The 22,630-nt window shown below is 39.6% G+C and overlaps 1 protein-coding gene across 2 annotated transcripts in view; it reads left to right on the top strand.

The window, feature by feature from the left end:
- LOC308693615 (cytochrome P450 2G1-like) overlaps positions 1–22,630 on the top strand; it is a 36,628-nt gene that overhangs the window by 4,062 nt on the left and 9,936 nt on the right. The window contains exons 4-6 of one of the 2 annotated variants that reach the window (XM_081370646.1): positions 72–232; positions 11,786–11,962; positions 16,538–16,679. In XM_081370646.1, the coding sequence (XP_081226772.1) occupies positions 72–232; positions 11,786–11,962; positions 16,538–16,679 (480 nt within the window). The remainder of the gene's footprint in view (positions 1–71; positions 233–11,785; positions 11,963–16,537; positions 16,680–22,630) is intronic. The other variant, XM_081370647.1, reaches the window with a different exon arrangement.

The raw sequence follows: 22,630 nt of genomic DNA on the forward strand, positions 1-22,630 counted from the left end.
TTATATACTAGGATTTGTATATGTTGACAGTTCCGCGCTAAAAATGATAATGGTAAGGTTTTCTCCTTCAGCTAATCCAGTCGACCCAACCTTCTTCCTGAGCCGGGCTGTGTCCAACGTGATCTGTTCCCTGGTGTTTGGGCAGCGCTTTGATTATGATGACAAAAGCTTTCTGCACTTGCTCCAGATCATCTCCAGACTTGTGCGCTTCATCAGCAGCCCTTGGGGCCAGGTAAGCATTCACTCTTATGCTCTCACATGAATAACACAAGATTGTTGCACAAACTGTTTGTAAGGGTGTGTTCACACTTGTAGTTCGGTCCGCTTGGTCCATTTGGTCCAGACCAAAAAAGAAATCCTTTCAGCTTTCTCGGTCTGGTCCGTATGGCGATCACACATGTTAAAATGAACCGCACTAACAGAGCAATCGCACCAGGATTCGTTTAATCAAACCAAACATGCCAAGTGTGAACACACACTAGTTTTGATTGCAAGGGTGTGTTCACACTTGTCATATTTGGTTCGATTGAAACAAACCCTGGTGTTGATTGTATGGAGTAAATTTTGTGCCATAATTAAACAAACGAATCCAGCATTTTGCAAACAAACTCGATCTGCTTTGGAAAGGAAAACTCAATTCGCAAACTTTTATTTATGGGTGCCTTTCAAGACACTCAAGGACACATTACAAACAGTAAAATACATTAACAATGAATATAAACATGAACAAAAATGTAAATAAAATACACATAGGCTATGTCAATAGCCTATGCTGATCAATAGCCGATCATCTAAAAAAAAAAAAAAAGATATGATGTAAAAATTGAAAGACTAGAACTATTTAGTATGTCTTGAGGTAAGGTATACCAAAGACTCGGAGCAGTACAACTAAAAGCTCTACATCCCATGGTGGTCAGACATACCGATGGTATAACTAGAGTCGTAGTAGAAGAAGACCTAAGACATAGAGTAGGTGAATACACATGAAGTAGTTGCAAATATGAAGGTTCTAGATTATGGAGAGCCTTATACGTGAAAAGTAACATTTTAAATTGAATGCGATATCTAACTGGAAGCAAAAGGAGTTGCCTTAAAACTGGAGTAATGTGCTCAATGAATGGTGTTCGTGTAATGATCCGGGCTGCTGAATTCTGGACCATTTAAAATTTGTGAAGAAGTTTCTGTGAAACACAATAATTGCAATAGTCAATATGAGATGCTACATGCATTAGTTACATCTCGTATTGACTATTGCAATTATCCATCGAGGACAGCAGTGCTGTTAGCGGAAAGAGATGGTCGAAGACAATTCATATTTCTCAGATGATAATAAGCTGACCGTGTAATGTTATTTACATGTGCCTCAAAAGATAAGGTGCTGTCAAGGATGACACTCAAACTCTTAACCTGAAGGGAAGGAGAAAAGACAGAATTATCAATAGTCAACGTTAAACAATTTTGCAATTTTGATTTAGTGCCTTCTAATAGAATATCAGTTTTCTCACTGTTTAACTTAAGGAAATTACATGTAAACCATGATTTGAGTTCAGATAAACAAAGCAAAAGAGAGGAAGGTGGTAACTTTGAATTGGGCTTTGAAGACATATAGAGCTGGGTGTCAGCAAAACAGTGAAAATTTAAACCAAATTTATGTAAAATTTGTCCTAAAGGCAATAGATAAATAATAAACAGAAGAGGGCCCAAAACTGAGCCCTGAGGTACGCCACTAGTAATTTGAGATGCCCGTAATTTAACATTTTTAATTTGAACAAACTGAGTCCGACCCGATAAATAAGATCTAAACCAATCAAGTGAAATACCAGTAATTCCAATGGAAAGCAACCTAAAAACCTCTCAACTAAAATACTATGAGAAATGGTGTCGAAAGCTGCACTTAAGTCAAGAAGAATTAGTATTGATAAAAGTCCAGAATCCACAGCCATCAACAAATCATTAGTGACTTTAATAAGTGCAGTCTCTGTGCTATGAAATGAGCGATAGGCAGACTGAAATTGCTCAAAGAGGTTTTTCTCTATTAAGTTATCATGTACCTGTCGAGCAACTATTTTTTCCAATAATTTAGAAAGAAAAGGTAAATTAGAAATGGGTCGAAAATTTTCAGCGTTATTATGATCCACGGCAGGTTTCTTAGGTAAGAGATGAAGGTACAATACCATACTGTAAAATCTAATTAGTTGGGCTTACTTAAAAAAAGCATGCAAACCGATTGCCTTAAAAAAGCAAGTAAAGTGAAATAGGAATAGTATGTGGTACTGACAAATGCTTAGTTAGTATAGTTCACTTACACTAGAGTTCTAGTAACTAAAAAAGAACTGTAGAGAGTACTTGATAATTTACTTTAGTCTGTGTGACTCAAGTATGATCAATTGCAAGATTGTCACAAATATAGAGGGATTATATAAACCCAATTAAAAGTTTCATAAAGTGTTTAGGACATAAGTGTTAGCAACAACATTATAAAAGATCATTAATTGACATGAAATATAGTTATGTCATACATAACTCATATATACTATATATATATATATATATATATATATATATATATACTATATATATATATATTTATTTATATATATATATATATATATATATATATATATATTTATATATATTATATATATATATATATATAAAACTTTTCTTCCTTTAAACCGAATAACTGATTTCTTGTTGCAATCACTGTGTCAATGGGAAGAGAATAACAATAGTATAAATGAAGTTCCAAGTGCCCATCCAAAGGTATCACTTATCGCCATAATGGTGACTAAAAACATTTTTAGGAAAATCAACATCAATTTATGAAGTCATCTTATGTGATGTTCTCTCAAATTTTTCAGTTGTATTCAATTTTCAACATTCAAGATGACTTTGGGAAATGAGTGAATGCAAACAGAGAAAAATAACTGCAGAAGTGAAATTAAATGAGTGAAAAGTCCATTAGATTTTCCTCGCCTCAAAAACCACACTCAAACTAATCAATTAATCTTAACTTGGGTTTTCTTAGTAAACAAAGCATAATATGTGAATAGTACAGATTACTAGATTTTTACAATTAAGGTAAGACATTAAGTAAAGTTAACTAAAAAATGTTAGTTAGAATCACTGTTGGATTTTACAGTGCAGTATTAAGGGAAGAATGTATGATCTGAGTTATTAAGGAAACAGTCCGAGCTCTCACAGGCGCAACAACATCCACTATATTCTGCAATTGGTCATTATAATGTGAGATCAATTCAGCCAGGCTAAATAGTCCATCTGTGTTCAATAGGTAATCCACTTCATTAGAAATTTCTCATTAATGCAATTATCTAATCAACCAATCACATGGCAGTTGCTTCAATGCATTTCTGTCAGGTCCATTAAGTCAAGAACACACAGACAATAAAAATAATTTAAGAATTTTTATTGAATAGATTGCAAACAGGTTGATGTTCCTGAATTGAAATTTGGCGGTATGGCTCTGTTCAGGGAGTCCTCTGACCTTTCATGAGCACCATGAAATAGCAGAGAGTCAGAGGACAGCAGCAGCAGCATTATACCGAGTTCAGACTGCACGATTTTCAAAGTAGTCGGGTCACTGTTCTTTTCACACTGCATGACTATCCAGGGTAACATTCAGTTGCTGGTGTGTTCACACTGCACGATGCATCGGCGACAGGAGGTTTCACACTGCATGACTTTCAGGAGGAAGAATCGCCGATAACTCCTGTCTGGCCCGCAAACTACGTTTCGCAACCAAACACACGCGAGAAGTGATAAGGAAATAACGCAAAATCCCGCGTGCGTAAGACCGCAGTTCTCGCGCGAGTTTGAAATTGTTATTAAAAATGATAGCCTGCAAAAAGCTTGCGATCCAAATTGTCTGTGCACTGATTTGCAGCGAAAAGGAGAAAAAGAAAAACATTATGCGTGAGGAAATGGCTGGGAAGACAAGGGGAGCAAGGACTGTGTGTTCTGCAAAGAGAGTTTGGGGTAAATAAATAATTTTGCAATGTGTTGCTGTTGCTGCTGGTCAAGCAAATGTTTGTGCTTTGTTTCTGTTTGATATAATTGTAAATATATCTATTAAAATACTGATATTGAGGCCTATAACTCCTCCCCGAACTCCCCGCTGCTCTGTATCTTGCTCTCTCATTGGCTGTCGGTCATCGCCGATGTAGTTTGCAGTCAGAACACTTTCACACAGCAGGATTTGGAATCGCCGACAGGTCCAGATATTTAGCATGCCAAATATCTCACGGGCGTCGGCGACTCGTCGGTGATTCTCTCAGATCGCGTCTTTGCTCATTCACACTGCGTGATTGTCACTCGCGTGAACGAGCACCGATTTGCCTGTGATTTCGGGCATTTGTCGGCGATTTCTCAAAACCTGTCGCCGAGCCGAAATCGGGGCTAAAATCATGCAGTCTGAACTCGCCATTAGGGAACGTTCACACAGTTTAGGACTGTGAGAGCTAAAATATCCCCCCAAACAAAACCACACCTGGCAATCCTCTGAGATACAGAGGATGATTTATTTTAACAATTTATATGCTTAGTAATCTTACGAATATACGGATAATTTGCAATATGTTATAATCATACGTTTTTTGACTAGATGAGCTATCCCCCCAAAACAGAAATTGAGTGTCTCGAACGGTGTCGTCTGAGCCGCCCTATTAGGCTATAGTAAAAATTATTAATTAATTACTGAAATGACTATTCAAGACCGCAATAGCTAAAAACATGCTGTTACCTAGAATTATCTGTCTTTGAACTGTTTTGACGGTCTACAGTGTAAGCACTATGAAGAGATGACTAAGCCACTTTCTGAGAAACGAGCTAGATGAAGGAATTAAACAGTTGGTAGCGCATCCAGGGGAGTTATACTGAGCAGAGCGCGAGCAAAGTAATGATCAAATGCATTTATTAGTGAAACAAATCAGAGACTTGAGCTCATGGCTTTCTGGGCGTCAAGAATAGCCCGAACGTCGGGACGGAGGTATCGTTCGTAAGCAGCAGAAGACCACCGCCCCATAGCTTTAAGGGTTAAAACCGGAGCAGATGCTGCCGCTGTTGTTGCTGCGCCGATGCGCAGAGAATGAGCAGTATAGCGGTCCGGGGGCAGTCCACAGAATTGGCAAAGGAGGCATAGGTGACAAGAAAACCAGGTTCTGGACATTGTTTTCCCTGCCTGCGTGACGAACAGCGGCTCCTGCGGATCAGCACTGGGGCGGTACCTCAAATAGGACAACATGGAAATCAGAGGACAAAACACAGTGTTAGACTCAGAGGTGTACACGATTACGCCTTTAGAATTTTTATCAGTTTTGGAATGTTTTAAAAATAATGTGAAATGGTGATCATGAATTGAGACATCAGAAATTGTTAGATTGAGATTTGGGTCAAATGAACAAGTGCGTGAAGAAATTTCACCACCCCTTAGAAAACCAAAAAAGGCTGTGAGAATGACTGTTTCTAACAACTGATCGGTGTACTGCCCAAAACACCCATCCCGTAATTTTGATATGATTTGTTTAACCAAAGGTAGAGTAAAAGGAAGACGTTTATCATTGCCTTGAGGAGATTGTCTTTTGATCCCGTTCAGCAAAAGGCGAATGGAAGGATTTTCCAAAATACTGGAAGCAGATGGATCCAGGCAGCGCATATGGAATTGAATGCCAGCGATCGTACTTTTGATTGAAGAAGGCTGCAGTTTTCGATCCTCGAAGCAGTGGACTATAAACGCACTAATATATGATATATTGACAGGCAGAGCAGCTACAGATAGAGAAGCACAAAAACTGATGAAATAAGACCATGCAGAGTCATACGATTTAAATGTAGAACTAGCCAAACCCCCTTGCATGTACTGCGCAGCAGAATGCATATAGGATCGAAGAGGGTTATTCAATCTAGAATGGTTTGGCTGAAAGGCGGGCATTTCAGGCTTGATTGTGCTGCAGCTGGACACAGGAGATGAAATTTCTGAAAATTGAAGCGAGACAAAGAATCGGCCACTTGGTTATTCAAACCGGGAATATGTTCTGCACGAAAATGATAGTTCCCCATAACTGACAGCCATGTAAGACGTCTCATGAACCTGTTGATAAACGGGACGGATGAACGCCTCGTATTAATTATATTAACCGCCGTTTCGTTGCCGCAGAAAAACATAATTTGTTTCCTAGCCCAGTGTTTACCCCACAGAATGCATGCAACGACGATCGGATACAATTCTAATAGGGCTGTCGAGGAATCACCGGCGGGTAAGGAACGCAATTCTTCCGGCCAGGCGGACGCAAACCATTCGTTTTTGAAAATTCCCTCGAACCCTATGGAAGGTGCAGCATCAGTATACAGATTAAGAGCTAAAGATGATTCCATGAAATCATTAAGAAAAAAGGAAATGCCATTCCATTTATCTAGAAGCAGAGACCAAAATTTTAGCTCAGATCTACATCCTGCGTCTAAAGTAACTATATCACTGAGAGCTTTTGAAGATTTAGAAAGGTCAAGAAGCCTGGAAATAAAAGATCTGCCTTGAGGAATTACTCTCATCGTGAAATTAAGGTGCCCCAAAAGAGAGAGCAAGTCCCTTTTTGAAAAAGATTTTGAATTTTTTGCGACTTTCATAACTTGTCTTATTCGAGCTAATTTCTCGAGGGGGAGTGAAGATTGCATGCGATTTGAATCGAGAGAAATGCCTAAGAATTCGATGACTTTGACTGGACCCACGGTCTTTTCCTCCGAGAGAGCAACGCCTAATTCAGAAAAAGTGCGTTTGAGAGTCGAGATAGAAAAGTCTGATTTTTCGGAAGGAAAATCTACCAGGAGAAAATCATCTAAAAGATGAAGGACAAAGGATAATTTCTCGTTATTAAGAAGAATCCAGCACAAAGCCTCAGACAAGGTATTGAATATTTTTGGACTGCTACGACAGCCAAAAGTGAGTCTAACCGCAAAATACAATTTTTCCCTCCACTGAACGCCGAACAAATGCCACTGTGAGGGATGCAATGGCATAACTTTAAAAGCATCGGAAATATCTGCCTTTGCAAGCCAAGCTCCACATCCTGCCTTTTTTATGAAATTGATGGCATCATCGACAGTGTTGTAAAACAGAGAAAATAGGGATAAAGGAATAAGGCTATTGATGCTGTCAGCCAAACCATTGTGGGGAGCAGAACGGTTGATAATTAAAAGTTTTTTACCCTAATATTTTCGAGTGGCTACCCCTATAGGACTTACCCTAAAAATCGGGAAAGGAGAATTATCAAATGGGCCTATCATGAATCCTTTCTTAACCTCTTTCTCGAGCAAGGTATCCACAGTTTCCGGCTCCTGAGACGCGGACAATAGGTTATGGCAATGAAAAGATACAGCAGGAAAATGCAGCAGGCCAGCAAAAAAACCCTGAACAAGACCAGTCAGTAAATAATCCACAAAACAGCGGTCAGGATGCTTTCTCAACGCCTGTCCCAGCTTGGGGACGTTAATGGGAGTTGATGGTTTTATTTCTTTCGCTCCATTTTTATGAAGCGGGTTCTCCTCGGGCACACAGACTTTGGGTGGGCGTTCCCACAGTAGCTACAAACATGAAAATATTTACAATTATGCATCCTACAAATATTCTCATTGAAATTAAAGCAAATAGGAGTACCAAAGTTATTCACCTGGGGGCCAGATTTATGGCTCGGGCCGGGATGAGACATAGAAGAAATAGGCTTAGATTTAGAGCATAAATTAGTAGAATGCGAGAGAGAGCCGCAAATGGAGCAGGACAGGATTTGGTGACCTGTGAAGTGTCTACTTATGAGCGCGAGATCAACCTCGGACCAGTCTAGTCTCTGATTAAAGCGTTGAATGAACATAGCTGCCTTTGCAGAAAAAAAACTTGTGATACTCGTAGAACAGAACCCCACCGTAAGAGAGAGCTAGATCAGAAATTATGGCCAGATAGGTATCTAGTTCGGCTCTGCGCGCTGGTTGGACCTCACAAATAACATCCCTATAAACTCCAAATGCGGTACAGAACTCGGGAAAAGTTAGAATTTTTGAAAGTCTAGGGTCCCCATCTTTTAGCTCGACTTGTACGTCACCACAGTCTACTATACGCCGTTCACACAGCTCGGAGCCCAGCAAGAGTTTAACGAGGTTAATGTCATTACCTGCCAATAACTGTCCCCTCAGCTGATGAGAGATGGCAGCAGCTGGTGGGAAAAAAGGCGAGCGAGTGGAAAGAGGTACGGCGGTTGCTAGGGTCCTTTTAGGTACAAATTCCGTTGTGACGTCATCAACTTGAGGCTGGCGCGGATCGGAGACAGCAGCGGTGGTTGAAGCCGGGGTGGATGTCGATTGAGCAGAGGCGGGGGTCGAGGAAGGTCTAGAAAGGGAGCCGTCTTCCAGTGTTGATATCCTAGCGGACATGTCGAGGAGAGAAGATTGAATATCAGAAAGTGCCATAAGCACTGGATCATCTGCTGAAAAAGCACTTGGACCCGGACGAACAAAGCAGCTGGCCCGTTTTTGTGCTGGGGCTTTGCTGGCCATCTCGGGATTTTTGCGCTTCGAGGTGTGCTTTTTTCCGGAGGACTGGGGAGGAGGCACCGGCAAAGATTCAACTGGGATATTTAGAGAATCGCAGAGGAGGACAAATAGGTACGTCTCCGCGTGAGAGGCGCCACGCGGAGGCTGAATGTCATTTGTAAATAGGGTTTCCAGTATTTTTGCCACGGGCCAATCGCCGATGCATGGTTGGGACTAGGATTTATTCGCCAACCGCCGAGAACTCCTACGAACGGTAGCGTTATCTTCCGGGCAGGCATCCTGCCCCTGGTCCGATTGGAGTGGTGATGGCCGGGTTTCCTCAAAAGAGTCTTGCCATTCTTCCTCGACAGCGGCGGAAGTCATAGACAATAGGGTGAGTAGAATCAGTAGTTTTACGTTTAATAACATGAGTGATTTTACCAGCGTACAGATCAGCAGTAGCGAGCAGCAAGCATGTATGAGCAAACTGATGGTGCTTTAAATAGGGCGCCTTGTTTGAGCTTGCCCATTGAGCAGCGAGGGGAGTTACCCAGCTAATGCAGCTCAGCTGAAGCAGATCAGCTGGAGAAGATCAGCTGGCGGGACAGTGTTGAAGCAATAGCATTAGCAGCGTCTTGACTACCTGGCCTGCCAGAACTGATGCTGACGCTCAATTTAGGGGTGTGGTCCTGGTCAAGACAATCTCCTGAACTCCAAACTGAATGTCAGAATGGGAAAGAAAGGTGATTTAAGCAATTTTGAGCGTGGCATGGTTGTTGGTGCCAGACGGGCCGGTCTGAGTATTTCACAATCTGCTCAGTTACTGGGATTTTCACGCACAACCATTTCTAGGGTATACAAAGAATGGTGTGAAAAGGGAAAAACATTCAGTATGCGGCAGTCCTGTGGGCGAAAATGCCTTGTTGATGCTAGAGGTCAGAGGAGAATGGGCCGACTGATTCAAGCTGATAGAAGAGCAACTTTGACTGAAATAACCACTCGTTACAACCGAGGTATGCAGCAAAGCATTTGTGAAGCCACAACACGCACAACCTTGAGGCGGATGGGCTACAACAGCAGAAGACCCCACTGGGTACCACTCATCTCCACTACAAATAGGAAAAAGAGGTTACAATTTGCTCGAGCTCACCAAAATTGGACAGTTGAAGACTGGAAAAATGTTGCCTGGTCTGATGAGTCTCGATTTCTGTTGAGACATTCAGATGGTAGAGTCAGAATTTGGCGTAAACAGAATGAGAACATGGATCCATCATGCCTTGTTGCCACTGTGCAGGCTGGTGGTGGTGGTGTAATGATGTGGGGGATGTTTTCTTGGCACACTTTAGGCCCCTTAGTGCCAATTGGGCATCGTTTAAATGCCACGGCCTACCTGAGCATTGTTTCTGACCATGTCCATCCCTTTATGACCACCATGTACCCATCCTCTGATGGCTACTTCCAGCAGGATAATGCACCATGTCACAAAGCTCAAATCATTTCAAATTGGTTTCTTGAACATGACAATGAGTTCACTGTACTAAAATGGCCCCCACAGTCACCAGATCTCAACCCAATAGAGCATCTTTGGGATGTGCTGGAACGGGATGCTTCGTGCCCTGGATGTGCATCCCACAAATCTCCATCAACTGCAAGATGCTATCCTATCAATATGGGCCAACATTTCTAAAGAATGCTTTCAGCACCTTGTTGAATCAATGCCACATAGAATTAAGGCAGTTCTGAAGGCGAAAGGGGGTCAAACACAGTATTAGTATGGTGTTCCTAATAATCCTTTAGGTGAGTGTGTATATATATATATATATATATATATATATATATATATATATATATACACTCACCTAAAGGATTATTATATATATATGTGTGTGTATATATATGTATATATATATATATATATATATATATATATATATATATATATATATATATATATATATATATTGCCACCATTGTTGAGATTCACGTGCTAAATTTTGATATCTCTGTGTTTCTACAATACAGTGTAGCTGTGTTTCTTTGGTTGTGCATGATGTGTTAAAAATCACCATTGTAACTCACATGTTAAAAAGTCAAGAGTCCAGAACCCAACTAAAGCAAACACTGATCTCTATAATGGTAACTTCAAAGCAAACATATTCAGTTAAACATCTCAAAAACAACTTCTGTAGATGTATGACATAAATAAAGTCATACTGGTTAATAATAAGTGTAATAATGTGTAATAATGTGTAAAAATGGCTGGAAGTCAGTTGTATTTCTTGTGTTTCTCCATTTTCTGTTCTTGTGTTTCTCTTTCCTTCAGTGAATCTGCTTGTTAACAGGCTTGTTAACCCTCTGGGGTCTGAGCTGTTTTCTGGACCTGGAGGTGTTCTGACATGCTCTGACATTTGTGCTTATTTCTGATACTTGTGACATTTTCATGGCTAAAGTCTGATTACACTGTATTTAGCACAAACTCTGCTACATAATATATCAGCAGCATGTATGTAAAAGTTTGTAGTTTTGAGATAATGAAATTTATGCGTGGTTTGTATATAACCGTGAAATTGTCACTGAAATAAGGCCATGAAACCCATACTGATTATGTCTTCACAAGACTTTTGAAAATTGTATCACGTAGCCTAGAATATTTGCTCCAAAACTATGTGAAAATCATCCTGGCTGCTCATTCAGATAAGACAATATATGTAGTTTACTGTTAAATTCAGTTTTTTTGGGTCACCATTGTGCTGAAGAGTAGAGCCTGTGCTTCAGTCCAGGAGAAGGTCTACAAACATTGATGATATGCTGCATGTTGCTTTATTAAACAGACTGCTTTATTTAACTGTGTAGTTGCTGCTCCAGATGAAATCTTTTTATGTACAATAGTTTTTTTAGTGGCCTCAAATGAAATAAGTTCACAGTAATACATTGCTCACATTATTAATGCATTAAACATTTTAGTTAATGAATTTAAATAACAGTTGGTCAATTTAAGGCAGTCGGTTTCTGCAAGTGAAATGAGTTAACTCGAGTTTTAATTTAGTGCATTACAGTAACATACTGTAGATTACAGTAAAGAACTGTACAATTAACAGTAAATTACTGGCATCAGTGTTGCCAGTATTTTACTGTAAAACTAACAGTGTATCTAACAATACCTAAAATAAGGAGAGTCAAATAAGAGACACAGACTGTAGTGTAAATACATTTTTAAAAATGTATTACAACTCAATTTTCTCATTCTCAACAGCTGTGCAACATCTTCCCTAGACTAATGGACCACTTGCCAGGGAGACATAACACCATGTTAAGAGAGATAGACGACATCAGATCCTTCATTATGAATAAGGTTAAGGAGCATGAGCAGAATTTAGACTTCAATGACCCAAATGATTTTATTGACTGCTTCCTTAACAGATTCAATCAGGTATGTAATGTTTACAATGATTTTATATCAGTTTTTGTCATTGTCTTTTTTTCTGTGTGAATATATATATACAGTGGGGAGAACAAGTATTTTATACACTGCCGATTTTGCAGGTTTTCCTACTTACAAAGCATGTAGAGGTCTGCAATTTTTATTAGGTACACTTTTTATTAGGTACACTTCAACTGTGAGAGACGGAATCTATAACAAAAATCCAGAAAATCCCATTGTATGATTTTTAAATAATTAATTTGGATTTTATTGCATGACATAAGTATTTGAGCACCTACCAACCAGTAAGAATTCCGGCTCTCACAGACCTGTTAGTTTTTCTTTAAGAAGCCCTCCTGTTCTCCACTCATTACCTGTTTTAACTGCACCTGTTTGAACTCGTTACCTGTATAAAAGACACCTGTCCACACACTCAATCAAACAGACTCCAACCTCTCCACAATGGCCAAGACCAGAGAGCTGTGTAAGGACATCAGGGATAAAATTGTAGACCTGCACAAGGCTGGGATGGGCTACAGGACAATAGGCAAGCAGCTTGGTGAGAAGGCAACAACTGTTGGTGCAATTATTAGAAAATGGAAGAAGTTCAAGATGACGGTCAATCTCCCTCGGTCTGGGGCACCATGCAAGATCTCACCTTGTGGGGCATCAATGATCACGAGGAAGGTTAGGGATCAGCCCAGAACTACACGGCAGGACCTGGTCAATGACCTGAAGAGAGCTGGGACCACAGTCTCAAAGAAAACCATTAGTAACACACTACGCCATCATGGATTAAAATCCTGCAGCGCACGCAAGGTCCCCCTGCTCAAGCCAGCGCATGTCCAGACCCGTCTGAAGTTTGCCAATGACCATCTGGATGATCCAGAGGAGGAATGGGAGAAGGTCATGTGGTCTGACGAGACAAAAATAGAGCTTTTTGGTCTAAACTCCACTCACCGTGTTTGGAGGAAGAAGAAGGATGAGTACAACCCCAAGAACACCATCCCAACCGTGAAGCATGGAGGTGGAAACATCATTCTTTGGGGATGCTTTTCTGCAAAGGGGACAGGACGACTGCACCGTATTGAGGGGAGGATGGATGGGGCCATGTATCGCGAGATCTTGGCCAACAACCTCTTTCCCTCAGTAAGAGCATTGAAGATGGGTCGTGGCTGGGTCTTCCACCATGACAACGACCCGAAACACACAGCCAGGGCAACTAAGGAGTGGCTCCGTAAGAAGCATCTCAAGGTCCTGGAGTGGCCTAGATCTTTGGGGGGAGCTGAAAGTCCGTATTGCCCAGCGACAGCCCCGAAACTTGAAGGATCTGGAGAAGGTCTGTATGGAGGAGTGGGCCAAAATCCAAACAAAGGTTTCTGTACCAAAAATTAAGCTCTGCTTTTCTGATGTATCAAATACTTATGTCATGCAATAAAATGCAAATTAATTACTTAAAAATCATACAATGTGATTTTCTGGATTTTTGTTTTAGATTCCGTCACTCAAAAAATGACAGACTTCTACATGCTTTGTAAGTGGGAAAACCTGCAAAATTGATGAAAAAGTATTGGTGATGAAAAAGTACTACCTTGCTAACAGAGACTTTCTGAGGGGGAAATGTTTACCAGGAACTTCATTTAGACCCTGGTCCCTGTGGTCGAAACACACAGAGTACAATCCAAAGATCCTAGTTCCTGGGGGAAGTTCCTGCGGAGGAAACATGGCTAGAAAGACCCTGCTCGCATGAAATTTCAGGGGTGGGACTTGGCCGCTGAACATGCTGATTGGATGAATTCACACAGAATTTTGATTGGTTGACTACACGCAGCATTTTATTTCAACCACCATTTTTAAAAGTCTGTTGTGGTGCGTGCATTAAGAGTGGTTTGCTATTCGAATAAACAATTGATTTGTTCAAGCAAGTGGTCCAAAAAATACGACCAATAGACAGACGACAAGGTTCAGACTTTATTAAGCTCATTTGCAGTGGACGAAATCTAGCGGGAACTGGAGAGTCACGCGCAGTCCTACGTCACCGGACTAATTTGCCTAATCTTCTCAGTACTTTAGACTGCAAAGGAAACGCAGACAGCAAAAGTTTTTCCCAGTAATTTCAGTTACCTATTGACTCATTGCAGTGAGATAATTAAGTGAATATGTTAGTGATGATGAGTGTTAGTGATGAACACCTGCTGTCAACAAAGCAGAATCTCTGAAGAAAATAGGAACAAGAACAGAAAAAAAGAGATGAGCAGAAACACAAGAACTACAACTGACTTCCAGCCAGTACACCTTATTATTAAACGTATTACTAACCAGTTTGACTTTATTTCTGTCATACGCCTATCGACGCTCTTATTGAGAATTAACCGATGTTTAGATATTGATGTTTACAATGTACAAGGCACATTGTTATGGCAAGAGAAAATTAATCGGATGGGTTTGGCTGTGCTGTGATGTAGTTGTAGTTCTTGTGTTTCTGCTTGTCTCTTCTCTTTTTTTGTTCTTGTTGTTCCTCTTTCCTTCAGTGATTCTGCTTGTTAACAGCAGGTGTTCATCACTAACTGTTATTTTGTGTTTTTGCATATAAAGATATAGTGGAGATCTGTTAGTGTTTAATGTTCTGTAGGGATTTATAGGGTTTCTGTTGTGTGAGTATTGTGAGTCACCATTGTGCTGAAGAGCCTTTGCTTAAGTCCAAAGAGCCTTTGCAAAAACAAAGAGCCTTTGCTTAAGTCCAGGAGAAGACCAAGAAACATTGATGTTATGCTGCATGTTGCTTTATCTAAAAGGCGGTGACTGTAGTTGTTGATGCAGCAAAAATCTATTAGCTAGTTCTAGTTGCACGTGCATGTGTCCTGTTGTTAGCTTGCAGTTGTTTGCGAGATATTTAAGTTAATTTGATGTATCTAGTTTGAATGATTTTGTTTAATTCAGTTAATTTTAGGGTATGTTTACACTAAAACATGAAACCTTTTATGTGTTTTGGCCATTCGTTTACATGACAACAGTGTTTTGGCTGAAAACGCAAAGTTTTGAAAGCGGTTTTCAAAGTGCAAGTTTCTGAAAGCAGTTTCCATGTAAACAACAAACAAGCAAATCTCTGAAGACGATGACGTCATTACGTGTTCAGTCTATAGTGTTTCATCGCCATCTAATGGCCTGGCACAGAATACAGTGTTTTTAGTTGTTTTCGCGTGAATGGGGATCGTTTTGACAATGAGTCGCGTAAACGTGCGCTGACTTTAAGAAATAATTTTTTAGTGGACTCAAATGAAATAAGTTTACAGTATTAATATGCTCGCATTATTAGCACGTTATAAATATTAGTTTATAAACTTAAATGCCAGTTGACCAATTTAAGGCAGTTGTTTTTTATTTTGTATTTGTATTCACTGGACTCCTTAAAGAAATTAAATAATAGGGCCCAGTTTTCACCCATTGTGTTCCCACAATAAAACCTTAATGGGGACATTAGTGGGTCCAGTGTGATCACCCATGTGGGCCCCAAAAAGGTTTTGTGTGTAGTCCACCGTTATTAGCACCCATTTGCGACCAAAGTGAGCCCATATAATGAACATCTAAATGGGTCCCACTGACTGCCCACTATGGACCCATCATGTGTCCCTACGGGCAAACATACATTTGGGTTGCCCAAGCAGGGCCCAAGTGACAGTCCATCAAAAACACACATGGGGACCACATGGACATGTTGGCTGGGATGGCACCAAATTAACATATAATATTATTTATTGAAAAATAATTTTCAAATAAAAAATATTAGCCTTTATAAAAGTATAAGAAGTTTACACAATAGGAAATAAACACAAGCAAACAGTTAAAAGTACAAAATCAGCGCTAATTAAGGTACAGGTTTTTAGTTAAAAAATATAAAGTTATTAAAATTAACTTTGCCCTGAAATAAATCCATTTTCTCTAGAACAAGTAATAGATCAATTAGACCAAAGATTGCCCATTTGATATACCCAAAATGAATTAATCCTTATGTTTAAACACTATCTACATAAGCGGAAAATTCCCGAAGGACTGGTCGAAATAAAGCTATCCTTGACGGTATGAGTGCTGAATGGCCACTAAAGGCCTGGAGATCACATCTCTGGCAACGTCTAGACAAACTGTCACACAGCTATATTTATATATATGCTGCATATTTGAGGTCTAAATAACTACATTCTCACCTAATAAACTCTTAAAACTACATTTTGAAACACAGCAACAATAGTATTTGTAAAATTATGGTGGGTTTGCTCATCCACCGTGACACTCGCTGAGAGAAATGCTGCAAGTGGAGTGATACAAATGGCTAAATTGGTGATACTGGTAGAGTATCGTATGGCTGGAAAGGCTCTCTCAGATTCGAGAACCAGAACGAACTGTTGTATAAATAAATAAATATATACAGTATAAGTGTGTGTGCATGTATGCGTGCGTGCGTGCGTGCGTGCGTGTGTGTGTGAGAACAATAAATTGAAGAACTGTACAGCACAAGTTAACGGTACATTGAAAGACTGTAGCCTACATATAATTTTTGTTCTACTGTTTCTTTGTGTGGTACAACAGGAAAAAGACAATCATGACACAGAATTCCACAAAGATAACTTGATGGCGACTGTTTTAAATCTGTTCTTAGCTGGTACGGAGACCACCAGCACAACTCTCAGATATGCCCTGATGCTGTTGATCAAACATCCCCACATACAGGGTAAGACAAAGGTTACACAATTAATGTCAAACCTAGTGTGATGCTATTATTTGTTGGGGTCTACATTGTTTCACGTAGCCAGATCTTTGAATCATGGCAAAAAGTCTAGGTAGGGTTGCACCTGTCATTCACAAGTTCATACTTATAATGAAATTTAAAATGTAATGTAAATTCCACACTTTGTAGCCTCGCATAGCCAGAACTTTGAGTGATAGCATGGTCTGGGCTCTTTAGCTGCTTCAGTTGGCCAAGGACCACCCACTTATTCTGACTGACATGTAAAGCGATCAGTAACAGTTTGTCTTGTTTAACGTCATGTTTAGTGGTGGGTAAATGTCACTACAACAACAGACAGTGTTGGAGAAGCTATTTTGAAACTGTAGCTTGACAAGCTACAAGCTTCTCATAAGTTAAAGTAGTTAGGATACAGTCAAGCTACCCTATTGAAAAAGTAGTTAACTACTTTACAAGTTCCTATTAAAAAGTAGCTAGCTATAGTAAAACTACATTTTACAATGACATTGTATGTTACAAATAAGATAATCATTTTTAAAGAAGAATCTTTTAAGGTAAGATTTGGGGTTTAAACAATGTAATACAATACCATTATGATCTCAAAGAATATTGTTTAATTTTGTAAACTATCTCAACTGACTGCAAGAATAAATGCAAGTACAAAATGTAAGCAAATTAAATTGGATACACAGGCGCAGTCAAAAATGCACGATAAACTCACAGCACATGCAGTAATTAGGCTCGCAGCATTTACTGAGATGCGAATCATGAGCTTCTTGTGTGAACACAGTGCACTTCATTCTGAAACCAGCCACAACCTATTTAATTAGTTCACAGCCTTTGCCGTGTGACAAGCGCACTAAGCTACATCGTGATTTTGTTTTCTGTTCGATTGACAGATGCTATGCCAAAGCAATGGTTCAAAACACAATTTTAGTGACCTTTTAGGTTTATTACAAAACTGTGGTGGGACAGAAAAAAACTATGAGGGGTCATTATTGTAATTAAATCAGAAATAGACATTTGAAATAGAGTGCAATAAATCAGGATAATTAAGCAAGCAACACCCCGAGTGGAGTGAGCTCTCACCCCTAGGGGGCACGGCTCGCCTTGGGACTGGTACGCCAAGGCAATAGCATCCACTATCCAGTGGGCCAACCTCTGCTTGGAGACAGCCTTTCCCTTCTCTTGACCTCCAAAGCAGACAAAGTGCTGCTCTGAGCTTCTGAAGCTCTGAGTGCGGTCCACGTTAACTCGCAGTGCACAAACGGGGTGCGCAAGGGCTGGGTCTGCCTTCTCCGGGGGCTTTGCTTGCAAGTTCACCACCTGGTCCTGGAAGGGAGTGGTGGGAACTTTGGGCACGTATCCAAGCCAGGGTCTCAGGAAGACATTAGACAAGGCCGGTCTGAATTGTATCCACGATACGCTGACCGGAAATACTTGCGAGGGTCCGCCACCCTCTTGAAGGAAGCGAGTGCAGTCAGGAGCGCTGTCTTTAAAGACAGAACTTTAAACTCAACTGACTCTAGAGGCTCAAAGGGAGCTCTCACCCTGATGGATGAAGTGTTGTCCGTCCGGACCAGTGAATGTTTGACTTTGGTAAAGACCTGGGGAGACAGGGACAGCCCGAAGGGAAGGACCTTGAACTGATATGCTCGACCCTCAAATGCAAAGCGAAGAAAGGGACTATGTCGAAAGGAGAATTGAGACATGAAAGTTCGCATCCTTCTGGTCGATCGAGAAACACATGGATGGAAAGACATCTTGAAAAAGATGCCGACCGCCCGTGCTGTTCTTTTAGGGAAACTGCTCTTTTAGCTTAAGCACCCAGGGAGGCATAATAGGCATAACAAAGGCATAATAAGATGAAGGCAACAGGAAATCCCAGTTGAGGTGAATTGAAAATAGAGAAAATAAGCGGAAACACAACCTGCTTGACTCTGACTAACTATGTAAAAGGTCCGTGTTACCTTTAAAGTCCCCATGAAATCAAAATTGACCCTATTTACTTTGTTAGCGCATATTACTAGTCTTGTGGTGAACAATTAATCCGTGCAAATAAATAAAAAATAAAAAAATTACCATGGTAATCTTTAATCAAAATCTGAAAACTTTCTTCCGGTCTGGAATGGCGTCTTTTTCTGATGACGTAGGTTTGACGGCTTGGTTTGAAAACGCTTAACCACTCCCCTCAAACCGTTAGTCTGCTATGAGCGAGAGATTGAGAGGAGGAGCGCTAAGTAAAACCCTGCCCTCTGTTCAATATTCCGTTTCACTTGGAAATACGTCATAACACTGGAGAAAAGTCGTTTGCAACTTCCAGTTCACGGGGACTTTAACTCCGCATTAGGTTGTGCCCCGTGCTCCCCTACATATCCACTACACATAATGAGCAAATACACATCGTATCCTCACATATTTTAAACACATTATACATAATACATCCAAACATTCACAAACATTGCACAAGTCAGAGTATGCATGATATCAGTGTCAGTAAACAGACCGTGTTAATGCTGCGACAATATATTTGTGTGTTAGATATTGAGTACGTGCATACAGGCCATTCATGATCACGGGGTTGTTAAAAATAATGTGGAAAAATGCAAGGGCAGGGCAGTGTTAAGTAAGCTTTCTACTGTTTTATCACTGGACACTCCCAGAATATATGCCAGTGATTGGCTTCCCAAAACCCACACTGTCTCCAACATTTGTTTTGTCTTTTTTTTTTTTTCAACTTTTTTTTCTTTCTGAGGCCTTTATAAAATTTAGATATGACACCTTTATTTAAATCATCTTGGTAGGCACCCATAAATATCCTCAATATTGTGTCATCAAAGTCTGTTTTATTTTTAATACTATGTTCAAAATGATTACGTATTTGAAGATATCTATAAAAATCAAATTTATCAAGGCAATATTCTTTCTTTAAGTTTTCAAAGTCTTTTAAGTTTCCCTTTTCTGTAAGTGAATAGAATGTTGTTCTTTTTAAAACCCAGGACTTGAATCTATGGTCCATTCTATTAGGTTTGAATTCAGGATCATAGGCACATCATTGAATTATTTGTAGTTTATGGTACAGTTTATTCTTCTCTTATCATATTCCATTTTTTTTATTTATTTTTTTATTGGGCTTTAATTCATAGGTTTTGCACCTTATCTATAAATCTTCCCACATTTTTAATGTGTTAATACCGCCTGAATTTGGGGATCATTCATTATTAAGAGTTCAATATCTTTCCACCTAACATGATATGTTGGATTGCATATGTTAATTAAAGGTTTACTCTGGGCTGCATAGAAATAATCTTTAAAATGGTGTAATGCCATACCTTCTTCCTCTGTTGAAAGCTGTAATGTTTTCAATTTAACCCTGTTTTTTTTTTCCCCGGCCAAACAATCTGGAAATTATCTTATTTAATTCAGACCATTGTTTTGAGGAAATTTCTAAAGGAAGTGCTTGAAATAAATAGAGATATTGTGGAAGGATGTTCAATTTTACAGAATCAATTATATGACTGAGGCCAAGGACTGTGTATATCACTTTTAACTTTTGTTAAGAGTGGGTCAAAATTTATCTCTGACAGTGTTGGGTTCCCTTTCAATGGAACTCGCGCTGCGTCAAGCGCTGCCGGAACGCCCTGTGTGATTGCATCATGAAGCACATGTGTAATCAGCCCAATGGAAAGACGAGACGTCATAGGCGGGTGACATCATCGACCAGGAAACTATAAAGCACCCCTGGAAACAGACCGCGACAGCTTCTGTGCCTTCAGCAAGCGATCTGTGTATTCTGTCCTTGTCATATTTATTGTTGTCTGTCAAAGTTGCAATATATATATATATATATATATATATATATATTAACAATATATATTATGGCAAAAGAGAGCAAGCAAGCGTTATGTTGTTCCCTGCCCACGTTATATCACGGGTGGGGACACACACTTCAGCTTTGTGTTGCTTGTTTGGGAGTGGAGCATGCCAACAGTCAGTTCTCGAGGGGGCTGACTGTGAGCATTGCGAGAAGCTGTCCGTGAGGACGCTCCGCTCCCGCCGGCCGTTCTTCGAGGAGGACGGTTAGGTGCGCGCCCCCCGAGGCGCGGGTCCCGCTGCTGCCGAGGCACGGCGTCGACGCGCATCTTGGGGATTGCAAATGGTTCTAACAGCGGGGTTTGAGACAGACCCAGCCCTATCTTTGCCTTCACCTGTTAGATCCAGTGCTTTATCTCGGTGAGAAGCACGCTCTGCGGTTTCTCCTCCCCGGAATGAGGCACTCATGCTGCGATTTCCAGTTCCGAGGAATTGGTATTGTTAGTGTTTTTTGTTTAAAAAATAAAAAATAAAAGAAATAAAAGAAATATCTAAGGCAGATGTTTATGAGTTTTCAATAAATAAATAAATAAGTCAGCTCATAACTCTGTTGAATAAAGAGGAGTTTATAAAAGGAGGTTTTATCTAGTGCTGTTGTTAAATTAAATATTACTGGCCAGCCGAGCATGAGAGTGAAAATACACGGAAAACTCTATATTTCAGCCTCCTCGTCGGGGAGTGCCGTTTTTTTTTCCCTATCTCCACACTGAGGTGTCGAGATCGTGGAATAAGCCGGTTTCTATTTATGTGTTTAATCCCTAAACTTCTACTATAGTAATGTTATGGGTATTAAGTATTATGGTACACTGTAAAAATTAAAGGTGCCTGGAGGAACCTTTTGGGGTTCTTCACTTTGCCACACCGGCGGAACCGTCTGTAGATCCTCTAGGCACCCTTTAAAAAGGGGCGGTTCTCTGAGGAATCACACAGGTTTCCTGAGGAACTCTTATATGAAGCACTGTGTGGAACCACTGTGGGTGCCTCCAGGAACCAAATTTCTATTTTTTATTTTTTTTTGTATTAAATTAATTTCATGTTGTTACTACGGTTACCATAAACTTCTATTATAATAAACAAACTGAACCAAATACAAAATAAGAATTGTTTATTACATATTTTAGATCCATTTTAATACATACACTTCAATGCACTTGGGGAAAAAAGCTAGTAATAGATTAATATCAATGAATACACACAAAACAAATTGTATAATACATAAGTAACATGAATAATCAACCATGTGTATACAATAGGCTACACAAGAAAAGACATCTCAACAAAATGCATAGAAAACACATGTTCCATGTAATAAATCAATGTAAAAAATTTAAATTGACTAATTAAAAATGTCCATCTTCACTTAATTTTAAAACGTGTTTCAGTTCGCTTAAACGAGAACTTTAAGGTCAATTTTAACATTGAGCTCATTTTTTTGTCAATTTGGAGTGCTGTCAATACAGAGAACAATGACAAAAATCGGTGTTGCCTACACCGTGTTATATATTTTTTTTTTAATTTGCACCCTGTTGACTTCAATGGGGCAATATTTACTCTCTGAGGAGGGTCGCAGTGCTGCCAGTTCGGTTGTTTTCCTGCTGGTGGCCACGGAGTGATATATATATATATATATATATATATATATACATATATATATATATATATATATATATATATATATATATATACATATATATATATATATATATATATATATATATATATATATATATATATATATATATGTATATGTATATGTGTATATGTTTTTCTGATATAAATAAAATAAAGATAAAATATGTCTGTTCTTCTGGACGCTCCGCTTTCAAAAAATAAATAAATAAATAAATAAATAAATAAATAAATAAATTCTTCAGTGGCGTTCCAGAGGTTTCTTCCTCACTGATCTAATGTTCCTGAGACTGCTGGGCGGGAGCAGTCTCAGTCTACTAAAGCTCCTCGCAGCATAGAGTGCGGCAAAACAGAGATTCGCCATTTGGGCTCATCCACAATCGGGGGGACCTGTGTGGCGGTCGCAGTCTAGCCAGTTAGAGATATGCAAGATT

This window comes from Scardinius erythrophthalmus, assembly GCF_964197995.2.
Source record: "Scardinius erythrophthalmus genome assembly, chromosome: 7".
Taxonomy (NCBI): domain Eukaryota; kingdom Metazoa; phylum Chordata; class Actinopteri; order Cypriniformes; family Leuciscidae; genus Scardinius; species Scardinius erythrophthalmus.